We start from the raw sequence: 24,995 nt of genomic DNA, 5'->3' as shown, positions 1-24,995 counted from the left end.
ATTATTGCAAATGCAAGCGACCACTGTACTATTTATGTGTATTCGTGTAAATGACTGCATTAGTTTCTCATTGTCTGTGTGAAAACTTAAATGACAAGCAGTTGATGAGTGACATTTTGTTGCTTTCGATTCACTTAAGATGAAAAGACGGGTTTTCCCAGCCCCCCAATTGCCAAGACTCCGCAAGAACTATCGACAATGGATTTTGTGTGTATGTGAAAGTGAAATGACAATGGCCCAAAAAACTTTTACCAACCGGCGACACTTTCAGCTACATTTTTGGCCCGCACTAAAATCCTGCGGCGGTTGCAGTTATCCTGCCAGCTTGTATTCATTATAAAATAATAACCTTTTGTCTGCAGCTTAAAGCCCTTGTGTGTGTGTCCCTTTCCCCTTGTTTTTTCGGACTCTGTCTGGCATTCGGGGCATATAAATCATTTCATGGATTTGAATACGGACCGAAACCAGATTACACAGACCGGCAAAACTTTTGGACCACTGCCCGATTCTGGACCTGCCTCTGTCCCCCTTTTTTGAACATTTCGCCTGAATCCAGGAACATATGCAAAGTAAAATATTTGCATCCTTATAAATATGTAACGGGGCAGGCAGTGTGTGTGATAGAGCTGTCTAATGAATATTCCTTCAAGATATTCGGCATTCTGAAGTGAAATGGAGTGAAGTATTAGCAAGGAAGTGTCCTTCCAGCATCAGCCAAATCTCGAGGCAGGAATTAAAGTGGTCTGAGCTTTTGTGCAGAGTGAAATTGCAATGTTTTGGGAGTACCCGGAAATTTCCCTTATAAGCGATGCCCTATCTTAGTTATTTTACAAAATAAAGAAACCTAAGAAAATAAATATTTATAATGATATTTGTTAAATTAACTGGTCTTTACCTGGGTATTTTTTTACTATAAGCCAAATATGATAAATAATCTATTTAACCAAAGAAGTCTTGGTTAATATTTCACTTCAAAAATGCATTGACCACAATTTACTTTACTTAGTAACATAAGTTTAAAATGGTTCTGCGATATATATAAGCCAAAAACTTTAACAAAGTTTGGAAACGATTTTATTTTTGATTAAATAAAGTTGGAGAGCTTTTTAGAATTTTATAATTTTAGCTGATGAGCGATTTTATTTTTAAAACATCTTTGTGGTATCCTATATTTAATTAAAATCGTTTTAATATATTTAAGTAAAATAGATGAGAGTTTAGCTTTAAGCTGCCCAAAAGCCACGCATCACTGACAATATTGGAATCCAAAGGACTGGACCCCGAAACTCCTGCCGATTCCACAATCTCTATCTTTATTCTCGTCTACATCTCTGAGAACTGCCTGCTGCTGCTGGAGAACAATTTATCTATTTGGCAACTAATAAATTGCTATGCATTGTCCTGCAAATGAAAAGCCCCACAGAAGACGAGGGTCTTGGAAAAGCGGGGGAAAACCAATCCTACTGCATGGATACCTATGGATACCGAATACTTACTTGTCTTGGAGCGGGGTTCACGTGGCCCATCGACAGTCACTTTGATCGCCTTGTTGTAGGTGGCTATGTGCGGTGGATTCGTTGACACGGTGATGGTTAGCGTGAAGCTCTTCCCTGAAAAAACACGGCAAGCGAAACAAACAAACAAATTTATGAGATTTTCCATGCCTAATGTCCGCCAGACATGCAAATCAATAAGGATGTTTTGTTTGCGGGTTTTCTTTTGGGGTTTTTCTTGGAATGGGATGGGATGGGATATATTGTCACATCGTAAATGTGTTGGCCATAAAATAATAATGGCTTGGTGGTGGCATGGTACTACTTTTATTTAAGGAACAACTTTTTTCTAGTTTTGGATTAATCGATTTATACAATTAACCATATATATACATTGCTACAGTTCTTAAATTAAATGAAAAATAAATAATACTTCAATTTCCAGTTAAATTGATACATTTTTTCATAGCTAATATAAACTTCTAATTTATATTCAAAACCCAGTTTTTTTGCATCTCGTAATTTATTAAATTATATTTTAAATTTTTTTTAAAGTAATTTTGTACTTTTGTTTGCAACCTCTAGATTTCAGATTTTTCAACACTCCCTTATTTAAGTTCAATTCAAGCCCCTCATTCTTCTTTCGAAATAAAGAATTAATTACAATTTAAACTGATTTAGTCTGCTTTTCTCTTTTTCCCTCCCAAAAAACAAACCCTTCACATGTGCGTCTTTCGCGCCCCAAGATTTATTTCGTTTGCGCCGCAGTTTTCTTTTAATTAACTTGTTTCAGCCAGTCATTGTCAAGTGTTGCCAAGGCCTTTTTGTCCTGAGATCTTGCCATTTTTTGTCGCCCAGGATTCAATTAAAAGCATTTCATTCTCCTTGAGCCGCCGCCTTCCTGTGTTTTCCAGCCTTGTCTATGACAACGCGGCGTATGTGTGATTTGAAGTGGCGGGGCGGGGTGGGCTGGAGGTTTGCTTTTTAAGTTGACAAACAAAGCGTAAATCATTTCGGCACATACAAATAAACCGCCGACGTTCCCAAACTCCCGCAGTTATATATATATATGCTATGTGTTATATGGGTATAAACGCAGACGAAGGAGCTTACACATGTCCTGGGCACACACTCCACTGAACCAGGACAATATCTTCGCCTCGACTTTCTTTTCCGCCATAAAAAATGAAGTCTCAAGTGGCAGCCCAAAAGATGGGAAAACACTTTTGTGTTCGTTTGCCACCAAGTGCAGTTCATTGTTGCGCAATTCTTTGACACTTTCCTTGCGGGGAAAAGCCCTTTGCGAAAAGTGGGTGTAGGCGGTAAAGTTGTGAGATTGGCAATGGATAATCGATCATTTAAGCGAGTAATTTGCGAAACAACTAAAAGAAGTCCTCTTTTTATTTTCCTGGAAATTGACATTTGTTGGGTAGAGTAAAAATAAAGTGTTTTTATAAAAATGCATAACCGAGTACAGAAATGCTTTAGTTTAATTTAATAAGTACTTTAATTTTTGACCTTTTCAATGGGTATTCATGTACCACATTAATTTTTAAACTTTTAACATTTTATTTTTATTTTGTCTATTTGATACAAATTTATAAATACATAATTGAAGGGGATATGCAATCAGTTTTAATTCCAACTATTATATTAACAGCTTCCATTCCTTTGCCTATTTAAAATCTATAAGTAATTACACATTTTAAGGAAATATGTAAACAGAAATTTAGAATATTTACATTATTTAATGGAAACACACCACTTTTGTAGATTGGCGGATTCAATTATAATCAGAGCGCCGCCTTTGACCCAATTGATTGATAATCCCACAATAATTCCCAGCCCAAGCCCAAAACGCATTCATCTTAATCTCCACCGAAACTGCTACAAATGGAAATGTCAACACTTGAGAAGCAAAACATTTCCGTGTGGGTGTGGCGGCATTTAAAATCAAATCCTGTTGACAAATATCCTGAAATCCTGGCTGGCAAATCCCCGGCAATTTACCGTTGCACAGGCGTCATAAATCAATTGGGGGGTAATGAAAGCACACACACTCAGCCCCAAAACACAGATACACACGCACACATAGGCGTTTGTCAATAGTTGAAGATCTGAAATATTAAATATTTAACCAGAAGAAAAGGAAACTAAACTAAATTTGTTTAAAGCATTAAGCGAAATGAAAAAAAAGGCTTTGGGCAACTTAAATAGTTCCACACAAGTCATTTTTCTTTATGAAATTATTTTAAGAATTGGAGGATAAGCCAGTTATTCATATATTTGTTTGTATTAATAATTCTGTTTGGGGGTCACTTGTTCGAATTTTAACCATACAAATTTTTATTTATAAACTTCGATTTATCTTAAAAGTCTCCGTTTGGAAAAGGCTGAGTCGTTTTGTTAGAGATTTGGTAAGGTTACCCTCATCTTTCAGTGGCTTTCTCATAAGTCGTTTCCCACTTCACTTCTTGGCCTAAAAAAGGCTAAGCCCTTGAAAGCTTTGAAAGCCAGCCAGTAAGTCGCTCCAACACCAAAATAAAAACATTTTGCGGCTTCTTTGGTTTTCATCTTTTTTTGTTTGCTTATTTTGATTGCTTGTTGATTTCATGTTTGTGTTTACCTGAGGGTGGATATATGCTCGATTGATTGATTGCTGATGTGGGGTTTTTAAATGGGGTACAACACAAAGACAGAAGCTTGGCAGCTTAGGCTCCCTGGTTTTAGAACTAAACAAATTAAAAAAAAATTAATTTAATAACTATTTTATTGTCTAATAGTTATCCTGTAAGTCCTTTATAATTTCTGGAAGTCTTATAGTAAAATTTAATAATATATTTCTATTAAAAGGGTTTAATGTAAGGTAATAAGGTAAGATATTTAACATTTAAAATTTATTTTTACTCTTGATGTTTGAGAATAAAAATCACAGAAGTCGTTTTAAAAGTTTGGATTTGATTTAAAAAGTATTGTAATTCATTTACAAGTAGTCTTTAACCTTCATTTAAGCTCCATTTTCGGTCAAATTTTAATAGGTATAATTGCGTTACATTTTGCCCCGTTTCAAAGTTGTATTAAATCTGTACCGCGTCCATGGGGCGTATGAGTTATTTGCATTTCATCCGCCACCGTGGCCGCCGCCATTTTGTTTCACTGCCGTTGCTGCTGCTGCTGCTGCTGTCTAATTACAATAACAAATGCATGGCCCATAGGTAGTACGTCAAGCCCCCCTCCAGTCACGCCCTCTTTTGCTGCCGCCCCCCATTCTGTCATGCAATTTAATTACCCGGCCATCGATTTATTTGGCCCAACGCTAGGCTACACTTTTAATTAGCAAAGTGCCATGCACATGCACGCATGATGATGATGATGATGATGATGTTGATTGGTGGGGGTTAACACCGCGGCTTGGGGGGGGCTTAAGGGGGTTAAAGTCGGTGCCAGTTTCCGCCAGTTACGACACCCCAGAAAAATGCTTACCCTTAATCGAGGGCCATCCCCTTTTGAGGTTTTTATTTACACAATTCTCAAGCCATTTAATACGGCCAAAAACAGCCGCAAAATGAACTGAGCCAAGAAATCCCAAACCTCTTTTTCCCCGCACCCAAAGATAAACATTCCCCAAAACTTGGGGACAAAAAAGACAAGAACTTCGGCTGGGGAAACAAATACACGCTCAAAAGATAAATGCCTAGCAAAAGTCGAGGCGTTAAAAAGGCAAAGAAAAAAAGGCAACTTTCTGCCAGCAACTGACACCTTGTCCTGTGAAAAGGACACGCCTGTCTGTGGAAATGGAAAAACAAGGAAAACCCCAGGCTGCGAGGGGAAGTCATGCCAAATTGTGCACAATTTGCTTTTGGCTTGCCTTCTGTTCTTTTCAATTTTTTCACCGCCCCCCTGAAAATGGTGCTTTGCTTTTCGCTCGAAAGTTGGTAATTGTGCGAGCCAAGGGTGGAGATTTTCCCAAGGGCCTTGGGAAATTTTCGGGCCAAGCAACAGGCAGACAATTGTGAACAGTTAGAGTTATCATAATTTGACTCGGTTAAGTGAAACATGACGGACAAATAGGAGAGGGTGTGTACTAAGGGGTTAAACAGAAGAAGAGGGTTTTGACATTTGCCTTCTTAAGGAGTTAATTATTAAAGAGAAAATTATCCTTAAATAAACATTTGTTTAAGATTTTGCTGATATATATCTTACATATGACTTACTCTTTTTCTAAAACGTATTGTACAAAGGGCTCTCCAAGTTTAATGTGTTCTTTTTTCAGAAAATGATATTAAACTTTTCTCTCTGCAGCTTTTATATTCTCAAACAAATTAATTTTAAGTTTTCACTTTGATTTTATATTTAATGTTTTCTAAATTTTTTTTTTTTGAGTTTTACTTTACAAAATATTTTAACAGTGGTTATTGAAGCAAAAAACTTACGCATGTATTACAAATTTTGCTTGAACAGTTTACTAAATAAGAGTGCTTCAAATGGGGAAAGAAAAGCATAGTGAAATGAACTGTTGACATTTATACCGTAGTTGGCCTAAGTGAATGGGAAATTCCCAATTAAGGCGCTTCAATGCAGGAAATCGTAGGTTGGGCAATGTGCAGCGAAAAATGTTGAAGTGAAATGCGAAAGATGGAGGAGAAAACCAGGAGGCAGAGTGACGGACGCGGACACGCATCCATTTGGCATTGGCCGAATGATGACAATGAATGAATCCTCGGCGAGACACAGACACGCCCCCATCCTCCAACCGCCGCCCAAAAACCGCTTTTGTCCCCCTTTCGCTGGTCGAAGCTTTGGTTTTTGCGGTTTCACCGCAGCGGATGCGTACCCCTTCTGGTAAACCCATCCCCCATTTTCAGACCAGGCCAGAATGACCAGCGGAATTGGGCTTAGTCCTTCCCTTTTTGGGCAAAACCTGCACCCATGGCGAAAATCTTTTTTTGGCCGCCCATTGCTGATTGAATTATGGCTTGTGTGATGGATGGTAGTTGAGTTCTATCATGAGATAAGGGAACACACAAAAATTACAACTTTGAGAGAGATATAAATACTATTTTTAAATAAAGAACTGTCATAATTTTGTATTAAAGAGATATACATATTGAAGATTAAAAAAAAAACACAAATCAAAATAAAACATTAGGTAGCTAGTGTTAAAACAATTATCTACTTATTATTTTGAAAGTATTTCAGTTAGTACGGAAAGCTCCAAATCCAACAAAAAAACTCCCTCAAAAGTAAAAAAAAAAACACCCAATCAGTAGTCACCATTCACTTCACTTCCGTTCCGACAGTTTATTAAACACTTTAAGACAAAGCCCACACAAATGCTGACAACAAAAAAGTGGAAAACCGTACGGAGTAATCCACTTCTATTCGGTGAATGAAAACGATGACGATGATGGTTACTGCTGATGAACTGCTGACAATTTGTGCAGCGCTTAACAAGCGGTTAAAAGGATACAAAAGGATACGGACTGGGCACCAAAAAAATGAACCGAAAAAAGGATGACAGCAATGCAAAAAGTGCCCCGAGTAATACAAAGGGCATGGAAAAGGAGCAGGGAGCTGGCAAAACTTTTCGGGCGATAATTGAACAAATTGTTTCGAGTGCAGTCGAGGGATGGAAATGGGAGGTCTGTGTGGGCTTTTCAAGGGCCAATAAGAGGCGCCACTTGACGGAAAAACTTTGGCGTTCTCGCAATCAGGACTGGGTTTAACTGAAGATGGCCTGGGTCAACCCCGGGAATTCGACTTGATTGGGGTATCCATCGGACCCTGTTGCACAAGAGATAGATTTTTTGGTGGGAAACTTAAAGTCTGAGTGAATTAAATTCTTTTTTATAACATTTACACATAATATTCTCCACTTTTTCATTTAACGAGCTTGAGAATCGCATAGAGCGGTTCAAGTGCCTCTCTCTGCGCTTCTCAAACTTAAAAGCCCGTAATTTTCACCTTAAAGCGCAATTGGTTTTGGGCTTAGATTTTGTTTGTAAGTTGTATATTATTTTTAAATACCCCTTGTTGAAAACTATTGAAAAGTGCTAAAGAATTCGCGCTGAAAGCTACTTTTTACTTGTCTCTCTCTATTCTTCTTTAATCTTCTAATTTCGCATAAGAGAAGTTAAAATATTAAAAGTTACTGAAGAATTCGAGTTTAAAAATGCTATTACTTCGGTATTTTATTCTCATCATACTTTTTACCTCGTGAAACGTATGAAATTGGAAGTATATTGAAAAGTGCTTAAGAATTCGCGTTCGTGACTTTTTCGGACTCACCTCTGCCGCTCCTGCCCACGAATCGCAGATCGTTGAACTTGGCCACCTGGTTCTTCATCACCGCCGTGCAGTTGCGCAGCTCCGCACAGTAGTTCTCATCGTTGCCCGCCCGCACGGTGACCATCGTTCCGTCCATGATGTCGCCCAGCGAGACGACCTTGAAGGCCACCGGCAGCGTCTTGTTGCTGCGCCAATGGGGCGGCAAGACTGTGCAGACGAAGAGCGGACTGCTGGTGCGGATCAGCTCACCTGGATGTTCGGTGAGGAAGTCGCCCAGCGTGCGTTCCGCCAATATGTCAGAGGTCATCTTCGTGTACGCCTCATTTAAAAGTTGCGCAGGCGTTGGCGGTGTATTTTGATCTGTGTTGCTGTTGTTATTTCCACTACTGTTGTTGTTATTGTTGTTGTTGTTGCCGCTCGTATTGTTGCTGCTGCCGTTTGTGTTGCTCGTGTTGTTGTTGTTGTTGTTGTTGCTGCTCGTGTTGTTGTTGTTATTGGTGGTGTTGTTATTGTTGTTATTATTATTGTTGGCATTAGATGCCGTCGAATTGCTCGATGTGGTAGTTAAATGCATTTTGTAATTGTTGCTATGGCCGCTATAGTTATGATAATGTTGCTGTTGCAATAGTTGCTGTTGCTGTTGCTGTTGCTGCTGCTGCTGGTCCTGCAATTGTTGCAACTGTTGATGCTGCTGCTGCAGATGTTGCTGCTGCTGCTGCTGTTGCTGTTGCTGCTGCTCGAACTGCTCCAGTTGCCCTTGAGCGTGAGCCTGCACTTTTTTTAGCCGCACAATTTTGTCGTCCTTTAATCGCACCGCCTTGGAAAACAATCGAAATTCAGGCTTTACCCGCAAGAGTACTTAATAATCTGTAGGAATAAAATATAAAAAACAATTTGATTAAAATACATTATTTTTCTATTGATTGTATTACTGTTTAGCCATCTTAAAATATTTAAAGTTTTAAAAACATTTATAAAAGAGAACATTTACGAATACTTCAAATAAACAAGTTCTAAGAATTTTGATCATAAAATGAAGATAAAAAAGGTAGGCCTTAATTGAACAACAATTAAAGTAAGAACTTCCTTAAATATCAAATCAACTCTGAAAAGTTCTATAAAGAATTTAAATTGTTCTTAAATATTAGGTAAATTTAAATTAAAATTTCATAATTGATAATTATTTATATTCCTTTCTCAATGTGCAATTAATGCATTATATGTCAAGAATGTTGTGTTTAAATTTCAAGTCGACCAGAGTAAAATTGTCGAAGGTATGGCTAATTTCATACCTGCTTACTAAACTAGTGTACTTATGTTACAAAACTTTATAGCTTATTTCCCAAATTTCACGTTTTAAAAGTCGATGGCCATCAGAAATTCGATCGTTTTAAACACCTTTTCCGAAGTAACGCTTTTGGTTTTTTTTTTTCCAAATTCGCTTTAAATCAAATTGTGTTCTTAAAAATTGCTTAATTAAAATTTCGAAAAACCGGACACTTCCTTACCTTGCCAAATCGATTATTTAGATTTAGATTTCAGATGATGGGCACCGCAATTCAATTCATTATTTTTTCCGAAAGTAGATTTTAACTGTTTCGTCAGAAAAGTTTCCTTGCAGTAACCATAATTTAATGGCAAGCAGAACAGAAGCCAAACTAATATTTCCCAGAAGTGTGAGAAAGTATATCTGAGATACTCAGCTAGTTGGTACTCCTACACGAACTGAATAACTCAGTGCCAGGTTTTCGCGCCAGATTAGGTCATCAATCTCCGGCTGAGGGCGGTACCTTCAATGGGAGCCTTGCGCCTGCGACACCATAAAATTTCCCATTTTACCCAACCGGCCTGTTAATGTCTTTAAATCACAGCCCCAAAATGGCATATTACATGGGTCCACCAAAAGTGGGTTGAAGGGGAATGCAGCAGGACTGCATGATGGCAGGATGGAAGGACGGCAGGACGGCAGGACGGCAGGACGACAGGATGCAGGCATGTCCATGGGCATGGCCACCATAAACACAAATCAATTGTCAACCACTCGACGGGGGAAGGACTTCAGACGGCTGGCAGGACTCGAAATGGCAAGGATTTGGGGGGGTTGGGGTATTCACATCCCAGCGGAACGCAATTTGCGTTGCACTTTTCAATTTCCGGCAAAGGACTTCATCGCCACCACTCTCGGCCAGTGCAACACTATCCAAATCTAGTCGCTGCCGTGCGGCATGTGTGGGGCATGCAGGACGAAGGAGGCAGGACGAAGGACGAAGGATCCTGCACTCGTCACCGTAACCAGTGTCAAAATGATTGTGGACTCACGGGTGAGAATTTGTGGTTTGATACTTGCATATTTTGTCACTTGTCGACATTCGTGTTGCGCTCAAAAATCACAAGGCTCACAGCCACATGCAGATACAAATGCAGATACTTTGGCACAGGGTTCAGATACATTCGGAAATAACTGATAACTGACACCAATTTTATGGAATTTATATATTTTAGAACGATATTACCAAACATTAAAAATCATTTTGTTTAAGTGCAAAGGCGTTTATTATTATTTTAAAAATTTTTAGGACTGATAAACAAAACAGTTAGTTAAAATATTGGGCTCTCAGTTATTGAACAAATTTGCACCTGATTTCTGTTTGTATAATTTAATTAAATGCTTTTATGTCAATTAGATATAGTTTACCGGTATTATTTTCAGTGCCCATAAAAACTCGCCCAATTGCGAGAGACCCGCAGTTCGACCTCCTCCATTTTATACCCCCACATTGCTAACCGATAAAAATTACTTAAAAATGCCACAGCTCATGGGTTGACTTTTGGCCAACAACGAACAAAAAAAAAACAAAAAAATACAGAACACAGAACACAGGACAAAAGAAAAGGCACGAAAAAATACTGTACACAATATAACCGTCGAATGTCACACAAAGGGAAATGGTGGAAAATCTGGGGAAATGGGAAAGTGGGGGGGTTAACAAGCAGCAACAACGAGGAGGTCCGATGCCAAAAAGGAAATCGCGGCAGAAATCCAACGGAAGCCAAACGTGTCGTCGCGCGTCCAGACAACACACGCTGGAAAATGGGCGGGAAAAGCGCGGAAAATGCAAAGGGGAAAATGGATGGGCGAAAAATTCAGCGGCATGGGTTAATGGTCGTCGAATGGGGAGGGCGGGGGGTGTATCGCATGCCGACTCTTTCAGTTCCAACGTCATTTGCCTTTCATTTCGTTGGCCTGCCTTTTATTGTAAATTTACTTTATAAAGGTTATTACCGAGCTCGAGATAAAACCGAAAAGGAGTCAAAAAACAAAAATACAGGAAGTAGGTGAGATAAGCGGTAAAAGGGGGGTTAAAACTGGGCCACACCGGACTCTCAAATTAAGTTGAGGAGCCGGCAGTGGCGGGTTGATCGATGCCCTTCAGCTGGACACTTTCGTTTTCGGAAGTAAAGCTCTCAACGGATTTACCACTTTTCTATTATATTTATAATTTTTTATTTAAATTTTATAATGTTTGTACTTGTATTAAGGTAATATTTAATAGTTTAAGTAAATCCTTTTTAATTTGTAGGAAAAGAAAAAAGCAATAATTATTATTTGAAGTTGTTAATATAACCTTTTTCTATAATAAATAAATAAATATCAATGAGCCTCAAAAGCTTAAGACAATAGAATAAAATATAAATATACATACTTCCACAGTAAACAATAAACCAGAAATAAAATATAAATATAGCTAATGCAGATCAGGGGAATATACAAATTTATAGCAATCAGTGGCAGGGTATTCAAGATATGTTGCCAGCTGGAGTGTAAAATATTGGTGGCCAGAGGAGTGAAAAAATCAGCGACAAGTGCTCGACAAACGCGCCATAATCCGCGCTCACCGTCACCAAAAGGTTGGCAGGACTCGCAGGACTCACAGGACTCACAGGACATGGACACGCGCGGTTTGTCACCTCGTTGTTGTTGGAGCGATACAGTTTTTCAGTTCGCTATTTTTGCACCAGACTCAGCACAACTCGACTCGAATCGACTCGACTCGATGTTGCGGGCAGAGAGGGGCTAAATCAAAATTCATGGTTGCCGTTAAAACCGGGTATCAATAGACGAGTGCGAGGAGCCGAGGGTTACACGCAAGTTTAACCCTTTGATGGCGCCCGTTCCCCGCCGCCGACACATGTACGACATGTAAATTGTTTCAATTTGCGGCATTTGCCGTAAAGCTGCGCAATTTTCGACATGCCATGGATACCCATGGACTTGTCCATTCAGCGACAGCCCAACAACCCCATTTTGTGTGCGTGAGTGGGTGGCTTTGACCGTTTTTTTTTTTTTTTGGTTCAATCCGCACCCAACCTTCTGCTCCTAGAATTTTTTTCCTTTCCACCCATAGTTTGCCGCGTCCATCTGTTGGACTCCCAGGGAAAATGACCGGGAATGGGTAGCAAAAAATGGCAAACCCAAATACTAAACTTGTTAAATGTTATAGCTATATATATGTATATACATACATATATGGAAAGCATACGTATATATGTATGTGGCATGTGTGGATGGGCTACTGGCGCTGCTACTTTGATGTAGTTAAATTTTAATTGGACTTTGGGTTTTTGCTACCCCGTCTGTGTGGTATTTTAGCCAGCAGCAACAACAATGTCAAGTATGTGTGAGTGTGTGTTAGTTGTTATTATGGCATTCGAAATTTTTTGCATATTAACTTAACCAAAAAGATGCTGAACAGGCTAATACGGGCTAAGAAGAGTCAATGGAAATCTATGGGACATTTTTACTTTTAAGCCAATGGCAGTAAATGAAATAATGGCATAAATATAAAACAAAAACTTTAAATTAATTTGTATATTATATTGAAAAAGTTTATCGGCCTTGTTTCCAATGTTTTAAAGTTACATACTTGTAAAAAATATGAATAATATTAATAAATAAGCATAAGTACCGACGATAGCAAGGAACAAAGTAATGCAAATAAATACCCGAAGCTTTGACACTTAAAAACCTATTAACTATTTTGCTGATCAAATGTACCCTTAAATTTACAGAAGCCCTAGGACAATTAAGATTAAAATTAAAACCACTCACTGCAGCACCTGTCCAAATAAAGGCTGAGCTTATGGACTCAGTGTGACTGCTCAGTAAATCCCCGTTTTAATTTCCCCACCTCACCAATCAATTTATCATTTCCACTCGGTGCCACAGAGTTTGCCTGAGAACAAGTACCGAAATTACCAACATTTGCTAACTGAGAACAAATTAAGTCATACATTGTTTATAAGTGCTCAAAGTGGGCACCACAGAAGCCCCAGGATTCGGGATTCTCGACTCGCCACTCTAGATTTGGGACTCAGGATTCGGGTGTCTGTGTGTGTGTGTGTTCGCTTTAATGCCTAAATCAACTAAATTTGCGGGCAGCAAACTTATTTCCGGCACGCCCAGAACACTTATCCCAAAAACAACCCGGTCGCACGCACCCGGAATCAAGAGTCCAAGAACGAGTGGACACCAAAATTCAACCATAAATTGATGCAGTAACACGCCCTCCGGAGAGAACTGCAAACTGCAATTCCCCAGTCACAGAAAAGGAAAAAAAAAAGTTCAAACTGCAGTCTTGCCGGCAATCCAATGCAGTGCAATGCAATCCTTTCGTCCTCTTGGATTCCGTCCTGCCCGTCCCAAGCCCCAAAAGCGAGCAACCAACAATGCCAAGTTTTCGGTCAACTTTCGGCCAAAACAATGCCCAATCCTGTGTGTAAACCCTCTGCCCCTCTTTTAACCCATGTTCACACGGCGACCCCCGACCCTCGACCCTCGAGCCCGAAAAAACACACACGGGCACGCATCTTGTGCTCGTCCTTGTCGTCCTTGGCTCTGGCTCACTCACTTTTTCAGTGCGTGTGCACAGCAAAAAAATACGTTATCAAATGGAAAAAAATGTATTGCTTAAAGATTGATTTAAATGTTAAAAAGTTTGTTCCTCCTTATGGGTATGTATAGTATACTTATAAATATGATATTTAAATATAAAATGTTCCATATGTTAAAAAAAGTTTTGTAAACATAATACAAACAATTCCTTAGACATTCAATTTATAAAAGCTGTTTCTTGTATATTATAAAACCCATTCCTCGACTAAAATAAACTATTGAGAAAAATTTAATTTATAAGAACTTAAAACTGTAATAAAAGTTTATATTTATGAAAAGTATAAATGTGAAATTTGACTAAACACATTTTTAATTAGAAAATACATTATATTATATAACGTTAAGAAGATAACCGTTTAATGGCCTACGGAATTAAAAACAAATGGTTAAAGGCTTTGAAAAGGCTTTACTTTAGAAATAAGCTTAGATTATGTATTGCTTTTTGAATAGGCATTGCAAGATATACAAAAACCATATAATATTTTTTTCCAAGGAAAATTATTTTTAAAATATTTGAATTTGCCTTGATTTTGGGCAGTGCAAGTGTGCAGGCACACGTTTAACTCTGGGTCCTTGCATCCTGCGAGTGCATCCACCCACTGCAGCTGCAGCTGCAACTGGAGATGGAGATGGTGATGGTGATGGAGATACAGATGCAGGAGGAGTCGGAGCTGGAGCTGGAGCTGGAGCTGCAGCCGGAGCCTGGGACTTTCTCTGGTCAATTCGCGGTTTTGCTTGTCACTTAGCCGACGGCCGGCGGCGCAGCGTTGGCCATTTGATAAACGACAAACGACATACGACAAACGACAAACGACGAGGAGACGGCAAGGACATGCCCCTGGGAGTGGGTGTCCTTTTGAGGCGACAATGTGACGACATTTGAGGCCGAAGGAGCGCGGGAATGATACTGTACAGGGGGCACTCCACTGGCAGCACCGAGGTGCGAAGCACTTTGTCAGCTTGGGGTTAAATTTGGCCTGGGGCCACGATTTAGTCGTGAATTTGCCTGTTAAGTGAGCTAGTTAAGGACACGAAATGTTGGCAGGAATTTAATTCTTATTTAAATTTGTTAAGAAATAATGAAGACATGAAACTTAACTTTATATGTTTACTCTTTGTGCAAAGTATAAGTTAAGTAATTATTAATTTATTAACTTCATTTATTAAGATACAAGGAGTTTACTTTATTTAGTCGTGAATTTTCCTGACAAGTGAATTAAGGACAAGAAATGCTGACAAGAATTTAATTTATATTTAATTGTAATTTGTTAAGAAACAATAAAGGCATGAAAACTAAACATTAAAAGTATACTTTCTCTGCATAATATAAGATACAAGGAGTTTGATTTTGGCTCCATAAGTAAAAATATCTGGTACGGATTTTATCTATATTATTTACATTTATTCTACTATAAATATGCAAATGTATTAACAAGGTAATTAAAATTTAACAAAGTAAAATTTATACAGAACTCAAACACACAAAGGCAAACATTTTTTCAAATTCAATATTGTATAAAGTAATATTTTAAGTTCATATTTATTTCTTAAATAGTTTAATTTAACTCAACGTACAAAAACTCATGTTCAATTCATTAAAATAACCCTCTAAAGATTTAATTTTCTGATGATTTAATATATTTTTAAATCTTTTATTTATTTATTTCAGTCTTCAAAAAAACCTGAACTTCATTAGGTATCTCTTTAAGTTTTAAGTCTGAGTTTCATATATTATTTCTGTAATACCTTTTATTGATTATTTTCAAATATTTATTGTATAGTATTTATTATGGTCCTTAGTTTGATTATTTATATATTTGTATCTTTTAAACAAAAACCTGAATTTCAATTAGGTATCTCATAAAGTTTGAAGACTAAGTTTAAGTTTAATTAGTTCTTAAATTTTAATTAATACCTTATATCATTATTTTTTACTATGACATCTTTACGATGTATTTATTGTATAGTATTTATTATAATCTTTAGTTTGATTGGCGTTCTATTTTGACTTTTTTCCAAGGTGCTTTTCAGATATACTTTAGGGGTTTTGTTTATAATCATTGCATAAACATGTCTTATGACTGAATAAGTCTTGAAATCTTCGGTAGGCATACCAATTGGTCCTGAGGGTAGTCCCCATTCGAATGGGGATCCCCAAGACTTGCCGTGACTTCGCCTGCTCCTCTTACTTTGCGAAGGACTTGTCTGTGTGTTATGCTTAAGCTTTAAGTGGCGTAATAAGTCCAGATTGCAGCCTGTTCTGGCCGCTGTCCTGAGGTCCTCGTGTCCGGAGTTCCACATCCTTGGCCGGCCTGCCTGAACGACTGCCGGGTGTCCTTGTTTGTTTGCCTGTGCCCGCAGAGCTGGCCGTTGGCTTTTGCTTTTAAGCCAGCAAGGACTAGGCCCGAAAATGGGTGGCCAAAAACTGTTGGAGGCGTTTAACATTTTTGAGGCTTGATTGGATTTGGCACTGGCCTGTGCGTAAAGTGAAAAATTGCATTTTGAGCAGCTGCTGTTGCTGCCGTTGTAGCTGCAACATGCAGCAAGTGTTGCGAGTTGCTGCCGCCTTTGCTTTTGTTTTTATTGTTGATGAAGTCGGCTTTGGTTTTGGTTTCATTTGGTTTTGCTGGTCAGCCCCGGCTGCGGCTGTCTGTTATTTTGAAATACTCGTTGAGTGGCTCGTTTGCGGTGAAATGCATGTGGCCACGCCCCCACTTTCACCCACTTTCCCCTGTTTTCCACGCCCAGTTAACACAATTGTTTTCACACCCATACCGGCAGTTTCTTGCGAACTTTATGCCGCTTTAAGTACACGGGGGTCCATTCAATCACTTTATTCGTCACCAACTTAAGTGCAATATTGCATTTCAACGGCAATTAATACGCATTTTCCGGTTACTTGACACATAACATAATTTGCATTTCCGTAGCGTCCAGCAGTCAACGTTAACCCCCTCCCACATTGCCACCCGGGGCGTTAGATTGTTTAAATGCACAAACGATGCCAGGGGCAGATATTGCAATCGCAATTGCAATTGCAAAACAGCAGCAGCAGCAACCGCAGACGCAGCCCCATCGTCACCCCAGCAACTTGCAACATGCAACATGCAACTTGCAAGGCTGCCATACGGATGACGTCCACCATCCTGAGTCCTGTCTGCGTGTGTCACCTTCAGACAACACTGTCTATCCAGGAATTGTGCATTCCAGTTGGTGTCCTGTCAAACCGTGCCACCACATTTGGCCAGCACTTCGAGCTCATTGAAAACATTGTCCAAGAGTTGTTAACAGAAGAACAAAATCTAGTTTAGCCAATATTAGTACTATTTTATAAATTCATCTATTTCTTTAGGTCTAAAATAATGCATTCAAATCGCTGCTAAAAATATATCATTTGATTTTTATAGATTTTTGGCATGAAAAAAAAAAAACAAATTTTCAAACTGTTTTTCGATGTAACTCCAATAAAACCTATCCTAACAATCACTTTTTTTTGCATAAAGGAATCAAAAATAAAATGTCCAGGTTTAAATGCCACTAAACTTGCAATTACGAGTTCATCGAGATATGACAATTCGTTATTGGTCCATTAATTTTATTAGTACAGCCAAAATAACAATATTTATGGGCGCAAATCATAGACACAAAAAAAGTGGGTTTTTGAGCTATTTTTGTTGTAAACTGGCCAAGCTAAGCAAAACTTTTATATTATATAGCTAAAATCGGAGAATAATCCATCAAAGGAAATTGAAGATAAATTATTGTATATTCCGTATTGTAACAAAGTAGGAAAACCGTAAAATTTTACATATTTTTTTTGTATATTAAACTGATAAAAGAAAGCAATGAGTTACCAATTAAAGGAAAACAAACATGCTGAATTTCATAAAGTAAGAAAAAAATGCAAGCACTTAAATTTTAGATATTTCTGAGTATATTGAACTGAACATGAACGAAAATGGTGACCTGCTGAGCAGTGTAATATGTTATCGCCAATGTAAGGCATGTGTCGCATTCTGCAAGCATGGTATGGCCGCCCAACCTTAACCCTTTGGTCAAGCAATTGACATGCCAGCCCTCAGTGAAAGAGATGGGTATAGGCGATGAGAAAGAGAGGGGCTGCATATTTCCCCCCATTGGCAGAGAGTGTGTCCAAATCACCGAGTTTAACAAATTAAATGACTTCTAGTGCGTACATTGTTTTGACACGGATGTGACCCAAGGACTCCCTTAGGTCATCCCCTCGATTTTCCCAACCCCCTTTTGCCCCCTCAACCATGCACCTTGCCAAATGGGTGTAAAGCCAGCGTCTGGACTTTGCCAAATTGCTGCTGATTGCTCGACACTCTCGGAAGTGCGAAAAACCCACCTGCAATGTAAAGCATTTGACAGCACATCCCCCGCCACAACCAACCCGCCCACCCCATCCGGAAAATGAACGGGGAAATTGCACTTTGCATGACATCTTGTCAACTGCAGTCAACATTCCGGTTAGCTACGGTTTTCGGTTCGTTTTCGGTTTAATTATGGAGCTCCATTTCCCCTATTTGTATGCAAAAAAACACCAAAAATACGTATGTTTCTTAAATGAATCCCCCTCATTCCGCCCCTTCCCCCGTTTTTCCTGGGTGGTCTCCTTCGCCGCCTTTGATACATTTCATATTTTTAACGATCTCCTGGCTTTATGTCTTTATAAATACACAAAATTATGAGCAATGATCTCTGGCCGCTGCGCTTATTTTGTTTATGTTTATGGCAATTAAATTCCCTGCAATAACAAACAACAAATGCACTTGATCGTCGAGGAGAAAAAAAAATGAAGATTTCGGGTGGTAGGAAATTGTTTATGCCTTTGTTTTGCCCCCAACCAAATCGTCCATAAAAAGTGTGGCACAAAAACAGGGAAGTTGGAGATTACTCATGGCACAATGCTAAATTGATGGTGAAATTTGAAGCATTTCATTGGCTTTGTCCCTTATTTTTATAGTTTCAAAGGGCTAAAAATTGTGACTAGGAATCAGGTAATTTCTGATAAGAATACAAAATATACATGCTCTTTAAAATGTAGCTAACATATTTAGCGTTTAAAGAAAAACAACAACCAAAATTTCTTTGATTTTTAAACAGTCAGATTTAAAAATATTAAAACTATTAAGCTCTTAAGATAGAAATACACAATATTTTCCATTTGCCATGTTATTCTTTCAAGATAGTTAAACACAAAATCTCTTTACTCAAGTAACATTACCAATTTTTTAAATAGTTGCAACAAAGAAGTAAATGTTTGTTGTCCCCTATAATTTCCAACTTACTCAAATTTTTTTGGAATCTATTTCATTTTGATTAAATTTTGCTTGTTTGTGTTTATTAAGTTTAGTTCACTATAAGTCACATACTTTTTATCTGAATTATTTTTGGTACATTTTTTATATTATCTCGTTGCAAAAACTCTACTTTCCAAATGCATTTTTTTCACGTTTAAATTTATTTCACTTTCAATTACTATCATTTATTTATAGAAAACACTTGTAAAAAATATTAAGATAAATGTGTTTTTTTCCTAAGTTTAAGGTAAAAACAAATCACTTTAGTTTAGCGTAAGTAACCATCACTTTTTCTTTGAAAAGCACTTCTTTGTCACTATTTTTATAATATTTTTTGTCTTAGGGGGAGGAGCCTCTGAAAAGGCGGTTTTTGAGGGGCGAGCGCAGTGTCTGAGTTGGAATCTTAGACTAATTCCGAGTTGAGTTGGCAAGCGCTGAGACATTTCGGTTGTCTTGGCTAAGCAAATCCCATTGGATCCCATTTCAGACAGACATATGTGCGGAGTGGGGGGCCCTTGAGTGTTCCCTCATTTGCCGCCTTTGATGATGTGAAAAACAAAAAATAAAACCAAATTAAATCCCCCCATTTTTATGACTCTTTTTGTTTTGAGTTACTTTTGGCCCTGCAATTTACATATTCCACTCAACACGGACTGAGTTTCCGCTCAGTTCGCCACTTTGTCCACAGTGTAATGCGCCGTTGCAGGCTCTCAATTAGCAAATTAAGGACTCGCACTCGCACACATGGAGCCCACCCACACAGACTCACTCACTCACTCAAAAACACCCACACATACACTCGAGCACAAAACCCACACACACACACACATACACACAGGCGGCAAGGGTTGAACTCCGTGTGGAGCCTTGTTCTCTCGCAAAAAGTCGTTTCTCCACTCAAAAGTCCTTTCTGCAGCAACCCCGCCCCCCAAAAAAAATGCAGGCCATTGCAGTCTCAACGTTTGAGTGTATCAGTGTATGAGAGTGTGGGTGTTGGTGGGTGTGAGTGTGGGTGTGGGTGGCGTCTGTGTGTGTGCGTGTGAGTGGTCAGTTTTTTTTGTTTTTGTTGGCTGGGGGATGGTCTAGCGTTTCGGTCTTGTTTAGATAATTTTGCTGGTTTGCTTTTCTATTTCTTTTGATATGCATATTATTATATCTAAAGTAATAACATATTATATAACTAAGTGGGTCGATTAAGCATATTTTTGTACAATTTAAAACAAAAACGCACTCCTTCATTTATCTTTGATATTTAAGCTATAAGCTATCGAAATGTGTCGCCCAATATGTTAATAAACTAATTTATATTTTTATATATTTTTCACAACTTAATTGCTAAAAAAAATAAAATAATATTACAAAATTATAATTACAATATAATTGAATAATTTTATTACTTAAAAAAAAACGCTATTAGTTTTTGTTTTTTTTTCATATTACAGCAAATATTGCTGATAAAAAATGACCTGTCCAAGTTATCAATACCCACGCTTTAATATTTATCTATGTGTTTTATATACTATTACTACTTATACTAAAAAATAAAATGGGATTTTTGTGTAAATAACAATATATAAAATAATCATTAGCAATAGAGGCAACATTTAAGTAATAATTAAAAAAAATATATATAACAATGCTAATGAGAGACAAGTGTCATTTAAAAAAGATATTCGATTTTCGTTTGTAGTCGATCCAGCTCACTAAATCCTACGCTTTTATACACACCAGATAAAAGGCACTTAGACTAAGACTGCATTTTTAAAAATGTATTTAAATTCAAAAACAAAAATTTTAAAACAAAACAAAAATAATATATAACATGTTCTGAAAACAAAAAAATACGTTCTTTAGATTGTAATAAAACTGAAACATTAAATCGTCTTGTTTTTAAATGATTTTAGGTTATTAATTTGTGAGATAGGAGTTTTGAAACAAATGTTACAATATTATTTTTTAATATATAATTTTATTGTTCTTTATCGTTCAAGCGCTTTAAACGCTTTTATTTAAACACATATGAATAATAGAAAAGTCCGCTTAATGTTTTTGATTGGAGTTAAAATAAAGTAATTTAAATATTAATTAGCAGCCGATTGATAAATTTTTTAAAATTTTGTTCCTATGCTCTCATACATTTTGCCTCCTTGTTGCACATTTTTGCAGACCCGATTTTATTTTGCCTGCGTTGAATTTTACGCACCTCCGGAAATTGGGGGGGCACGTATCCGCCCACACACATTTTGCGGTGACGGTGTGTGAGGGATATTTGTGTGCAATTTTTAGTTAAATTATTTTTACACTCCGTATGGCCGACCAGAAACCAAAACACAACAACAACAACAAATCTGGAAAACCTGAACACAAAATTCTATGCCATTTGAAATTTTTAGGGCCCGTGGGAGGCGTTTTGTGTGGATACATGTAGGTATATATAAAAATATATATGTTACGATTTAGGGCTACAACTCCCACATTTGCACCCATTTTCCTCACTCTTTCGACACACACACACACACACACACACACACACACACACACACCCACACCCATCCAATTTTCCACACACACAAAGTGGCAAGTGCAGATTTGAAGTTATTACGAAAAACTAACCAACATTTTGTGGGTTTGAAGTTGTGTGGAATAATATTGGTAGACCCAAAAAGCCTTTGCTATGATTGTTGTTGTAAATATTTTTATTGCCCAGTTTACGGCATATATATATATGTTAGACGTATATATATATATAGTCTAAATGCACACATATAGCCGATGATGGAGTTGCAGCTGCAACGGCAATTGATGCATTGACTTTTGTTGCAGGGAAAAACTAACCATTGACAGGAAATAATTAACTGGCATGCAGAGGCAGGAACTGCATTTGAAATGACACATGTGGGGCATTTCTTGAGTGGGATTTCAGCATACTTACATTTAGTTTTGACTACTTTTGGATGAAAGATTTTTGTCATTGCAAATTGTGGTCTAGTAAAAAATATGATTATACATTGAATTAAGAGCTAAGTACGGACAAAAGAATATTAAAACAGATTCGTACATTTAGAAGATAAACACTTATGAATTATAAATAATTGGCTAAGTAAAAATATAATATGTTGATGTTACAACATTTTTGTCTTGGTTTTCAATTCATTTTTCTTCTCTTTTTTATTATTTTTAAATAGGTATATTTTTCTTTTTAATCATTTCTTTTTAAAATCATTTCAAAAATATTTAATAAGCTCACCATTAAGAACGTAAAAGAGAAAACTTTTTATTTTATTTAAGCCCCAAGATAATTATATAATTTTCTTAAGAACTCGCTGAAAATGCGTGAGTCCCAATCATTTCATCATTTATTACAATCAAAAATCGCAACCAATCAACAGCTTTCCCATCCAACCAGCATTGTGAAACTCACCGAAAGCCCTGGGAAAAAAAAACGGAAAAGGAAACTCCGGCTTAAACAACTCGCTATAATTTGTAGACCCAAAATAGGGGGAAAAAAAAAGGAGAAAAAGAAGGTGAAAAACCGCCAAACACACACGCAAACAAAAACAAGGTCCAAACAAATGCAACAACAATTGCCGCTGTTGCATTGTGGGTAGGAAAAATTACGAAACCAAAAATCAGCAACCAAATATGTGGTTGCCACCAACAAAAGGCCCAAAACAGAGAAAACATATACCCCCAGGGGGGCGGAGATGGGTGTGGCAGGTGAGTTGTTTGGTGGTCAATTTTTTTTCGTTGATTTTTTTTTTTTTTTTTGGTTTTTTACACTGTCTGTCTGTCAAAGATGCGAATGCAACAATGCTACAATGCAACAATTATGAGGGGGTTAAGGGGGTCCTTTTTATCCCCCCCCCACCAATTTGTTGCTGCAATAATAAACATGAGAGAACACGCGTGTTCCGCGGGTAATTTTTTGTTGCTCCTCTTTCTGGACTTTGTGCTGGATTCCCTTTTTGCACATACCATATATATTTTTTTATATATTTTCTCTGAACAGTTACGCTTTTATTATGCCTTTTGGGCAACAACGCATTGCAGCCAGAGCTTGTCTGACAGCTGTACAAACGCAGACCGACAACAAGGGTTAAGGGTCTGGGCCGTGTGGGGTTAAGTGTGGTGGAGGGTGCTGAAGGATGGCGATGGTGATGGTGCTTTTCAGGACGCGTTTGGTCAGTTGGCTGGTTTCCGTTGCACACGCGGCGTATGCGTAATATGCACACATGCAAAAAAGCAGCGCAAAAAAGCAGGCAAAGAAAAATCAATAAAAAAAAAATAAAATAACGAGTAGGGATGGCGGAATGGCAAACAAACTGCAAGGTCCATCTTTTTTCGCCTCCCCACATTTCCCCCGATTTTTCCAAGCCATTGCAGTCAAACTTGTTGACAATCACGTGCAAGGCTTTTCCACTCTTGCACTTTGCTTCTTTTTGGGGTTTTGCATTTTGAGGCCAACATTGAGGCCACGAACTGCGGAATGGGTGCCACCTCATCCCCTGGTGTTTTTTTTTTTTTCCTTTTCCACACCCCAACTCGATTATCCCCGTGCCGTGGCCATCGGTCAGGATTTTTCATTTTTTCGGGCATTGTTTGTTCGACTGGCGTGTAAATTTATGACGCTGCTTAAGTAGTTGCATGATAAAGCGATACCCTCGATGTGGTCAAGGTTCAGGTTGCTTTTAACATAAATCACAGGCTGTACAGGTAATTAAAATAGGTTTTGCTCATTTTAAATCAAGTTTAATTGAACTTTAGCTGTGTTTTTTTGCAACTATAAATACATAGCAAAATTAAACATTAAAAAGTGGAACAAATAAATGTATATTTTAACTTGAAAAGACTTTTATTGATTAGCACTTAAAAAGACTTAAGTTTTGTTTTATTTAATTTAAATATGCTTTCATAGGAACAGACTTTATTTAAATTCAATTTAAATTTAATTTTATGGGCAATGGCAAGTCTGAATTAATAAAGCGGTTACTAAAATGTTTAATTTTATAAAACTTAATCTAAAAGCAGTCATCAAAGAAAATATACAATATTTAAATAATATGAAATAATAATAGAAATATATTATTTTTTCTCACTCAAATCTAAAGTTTAGAACTCTTTGTTGTTGCTTCCAACTAATTTGTATTTTGTTTTAATTTTTTTTTTCTGATAATGGCATATCATATTTTGTTCTTTTACATCAAAGTTCTTATTTTCAAGACCTTTTGCAGGTGATCCCACATTCGTTGTCCCATATCACAGATGGCTCATTTGCTTTTGGCCTGCTGTCCAAACTCTTTCCGGAGAAGGTGGAGAAAGTGGCGGAGAAAGGAGGAAAAGGGCGACTGAGGTGTGTTGGGGGCCATTCTCTGGTTACGCATTCTGACCTGTTTGCCAATTTTTCAACAGCTTGTTAACATTTTGTCGCCCATCAATGCGAAGTGCAGGACACACGCAGGACTCGCCGGCAAAAAAAGGAGTGTAACTTATCTTGACAGGGAAATTAAAGGGGGGAGAAATGGGGACGGCAAAGAAAACGCGTTAATGAAGTGTTGCTTGAGAGCTCATTATGCATTTTGCTCACGTTTTTAATTTTTAATTGCATTGCAGGCCGCCCGAACGCGAGTGTGTCCTGGTTTTCGTCCTTTCATTAAACGGCACCGCACGACGGCAAACGATTAAAATGACCGCCGGGCAGCAAATCGAATTAATTTTTGTAACGTGCAAATGGCCGGACAGCAAAAGTTTCCCGCACAGGGGAAATCGCCGGAAAAGTGAGGAAAATCGAGCCGCGAGGTGGGGGGAAAGTTGTAGAGGGGGTCGGTAGCGCATTAAATCCTTGCTGCCACACGACACATTTAAGTTGCTGATTAAGCTTATGTACTCCGCACATTATGTACTCAAGCACATAAAGATGTAATGAGTGGGGACGGTGTT

General features: G+C 37.9%; 1 protein-coding gene across 2 annotated transcripts in view; it reads right to left on the bottom strand.

Annotated features, from left to right (window-relative positions):
* Positions 1-24,995, bottom strand: part of LOC128264284 (runt-related transcription factor 3) — a 37,049-nt gene that overhangs the window by 6,219 nt on the left and 5,835 nt on the right. For both annotated transcript variants that reach the window (XM_052999686.1, XM_052999688.1), the window contains exons 2-3: positions 7,782-8,648; positions 1,497-1,610 (exon numbers count right to left, since the gene is read on the bottom strand). In XM_052999686.1, the coding sequence (XP_052855646.1) occupies positions 1,497-1,610; positions 7,782-8,355 (688 nt within the window). In that variant the 5' untranslated portion in view covers positions 8,356-8,648. The remainder of the gene's footprint in view (positions 1-1,496; positions 1,611-7,781; positions 8,649-24,995) is intronic.

Source organism: Drosophila gunungcola, unplaced genomic scaffold, assembly GCF_025200985.1.
Source record: "Drosophila gunungcola strain Sukarami unplaced genomic scaffold, Dgunungcola_SK_2 000064F, whole genome shotgun sequence".
Lineage (NCBI taxonomy): Eukaryota > Metazoa > Arthropoda > Insecta > Diptera > Drosophilidae > Drosophila > Drosophila gunungcola.
Note: the sequence above shows the minus strand (reverse complement) of the source record. Positions and strands in the feature narration are given on the sequence as shown.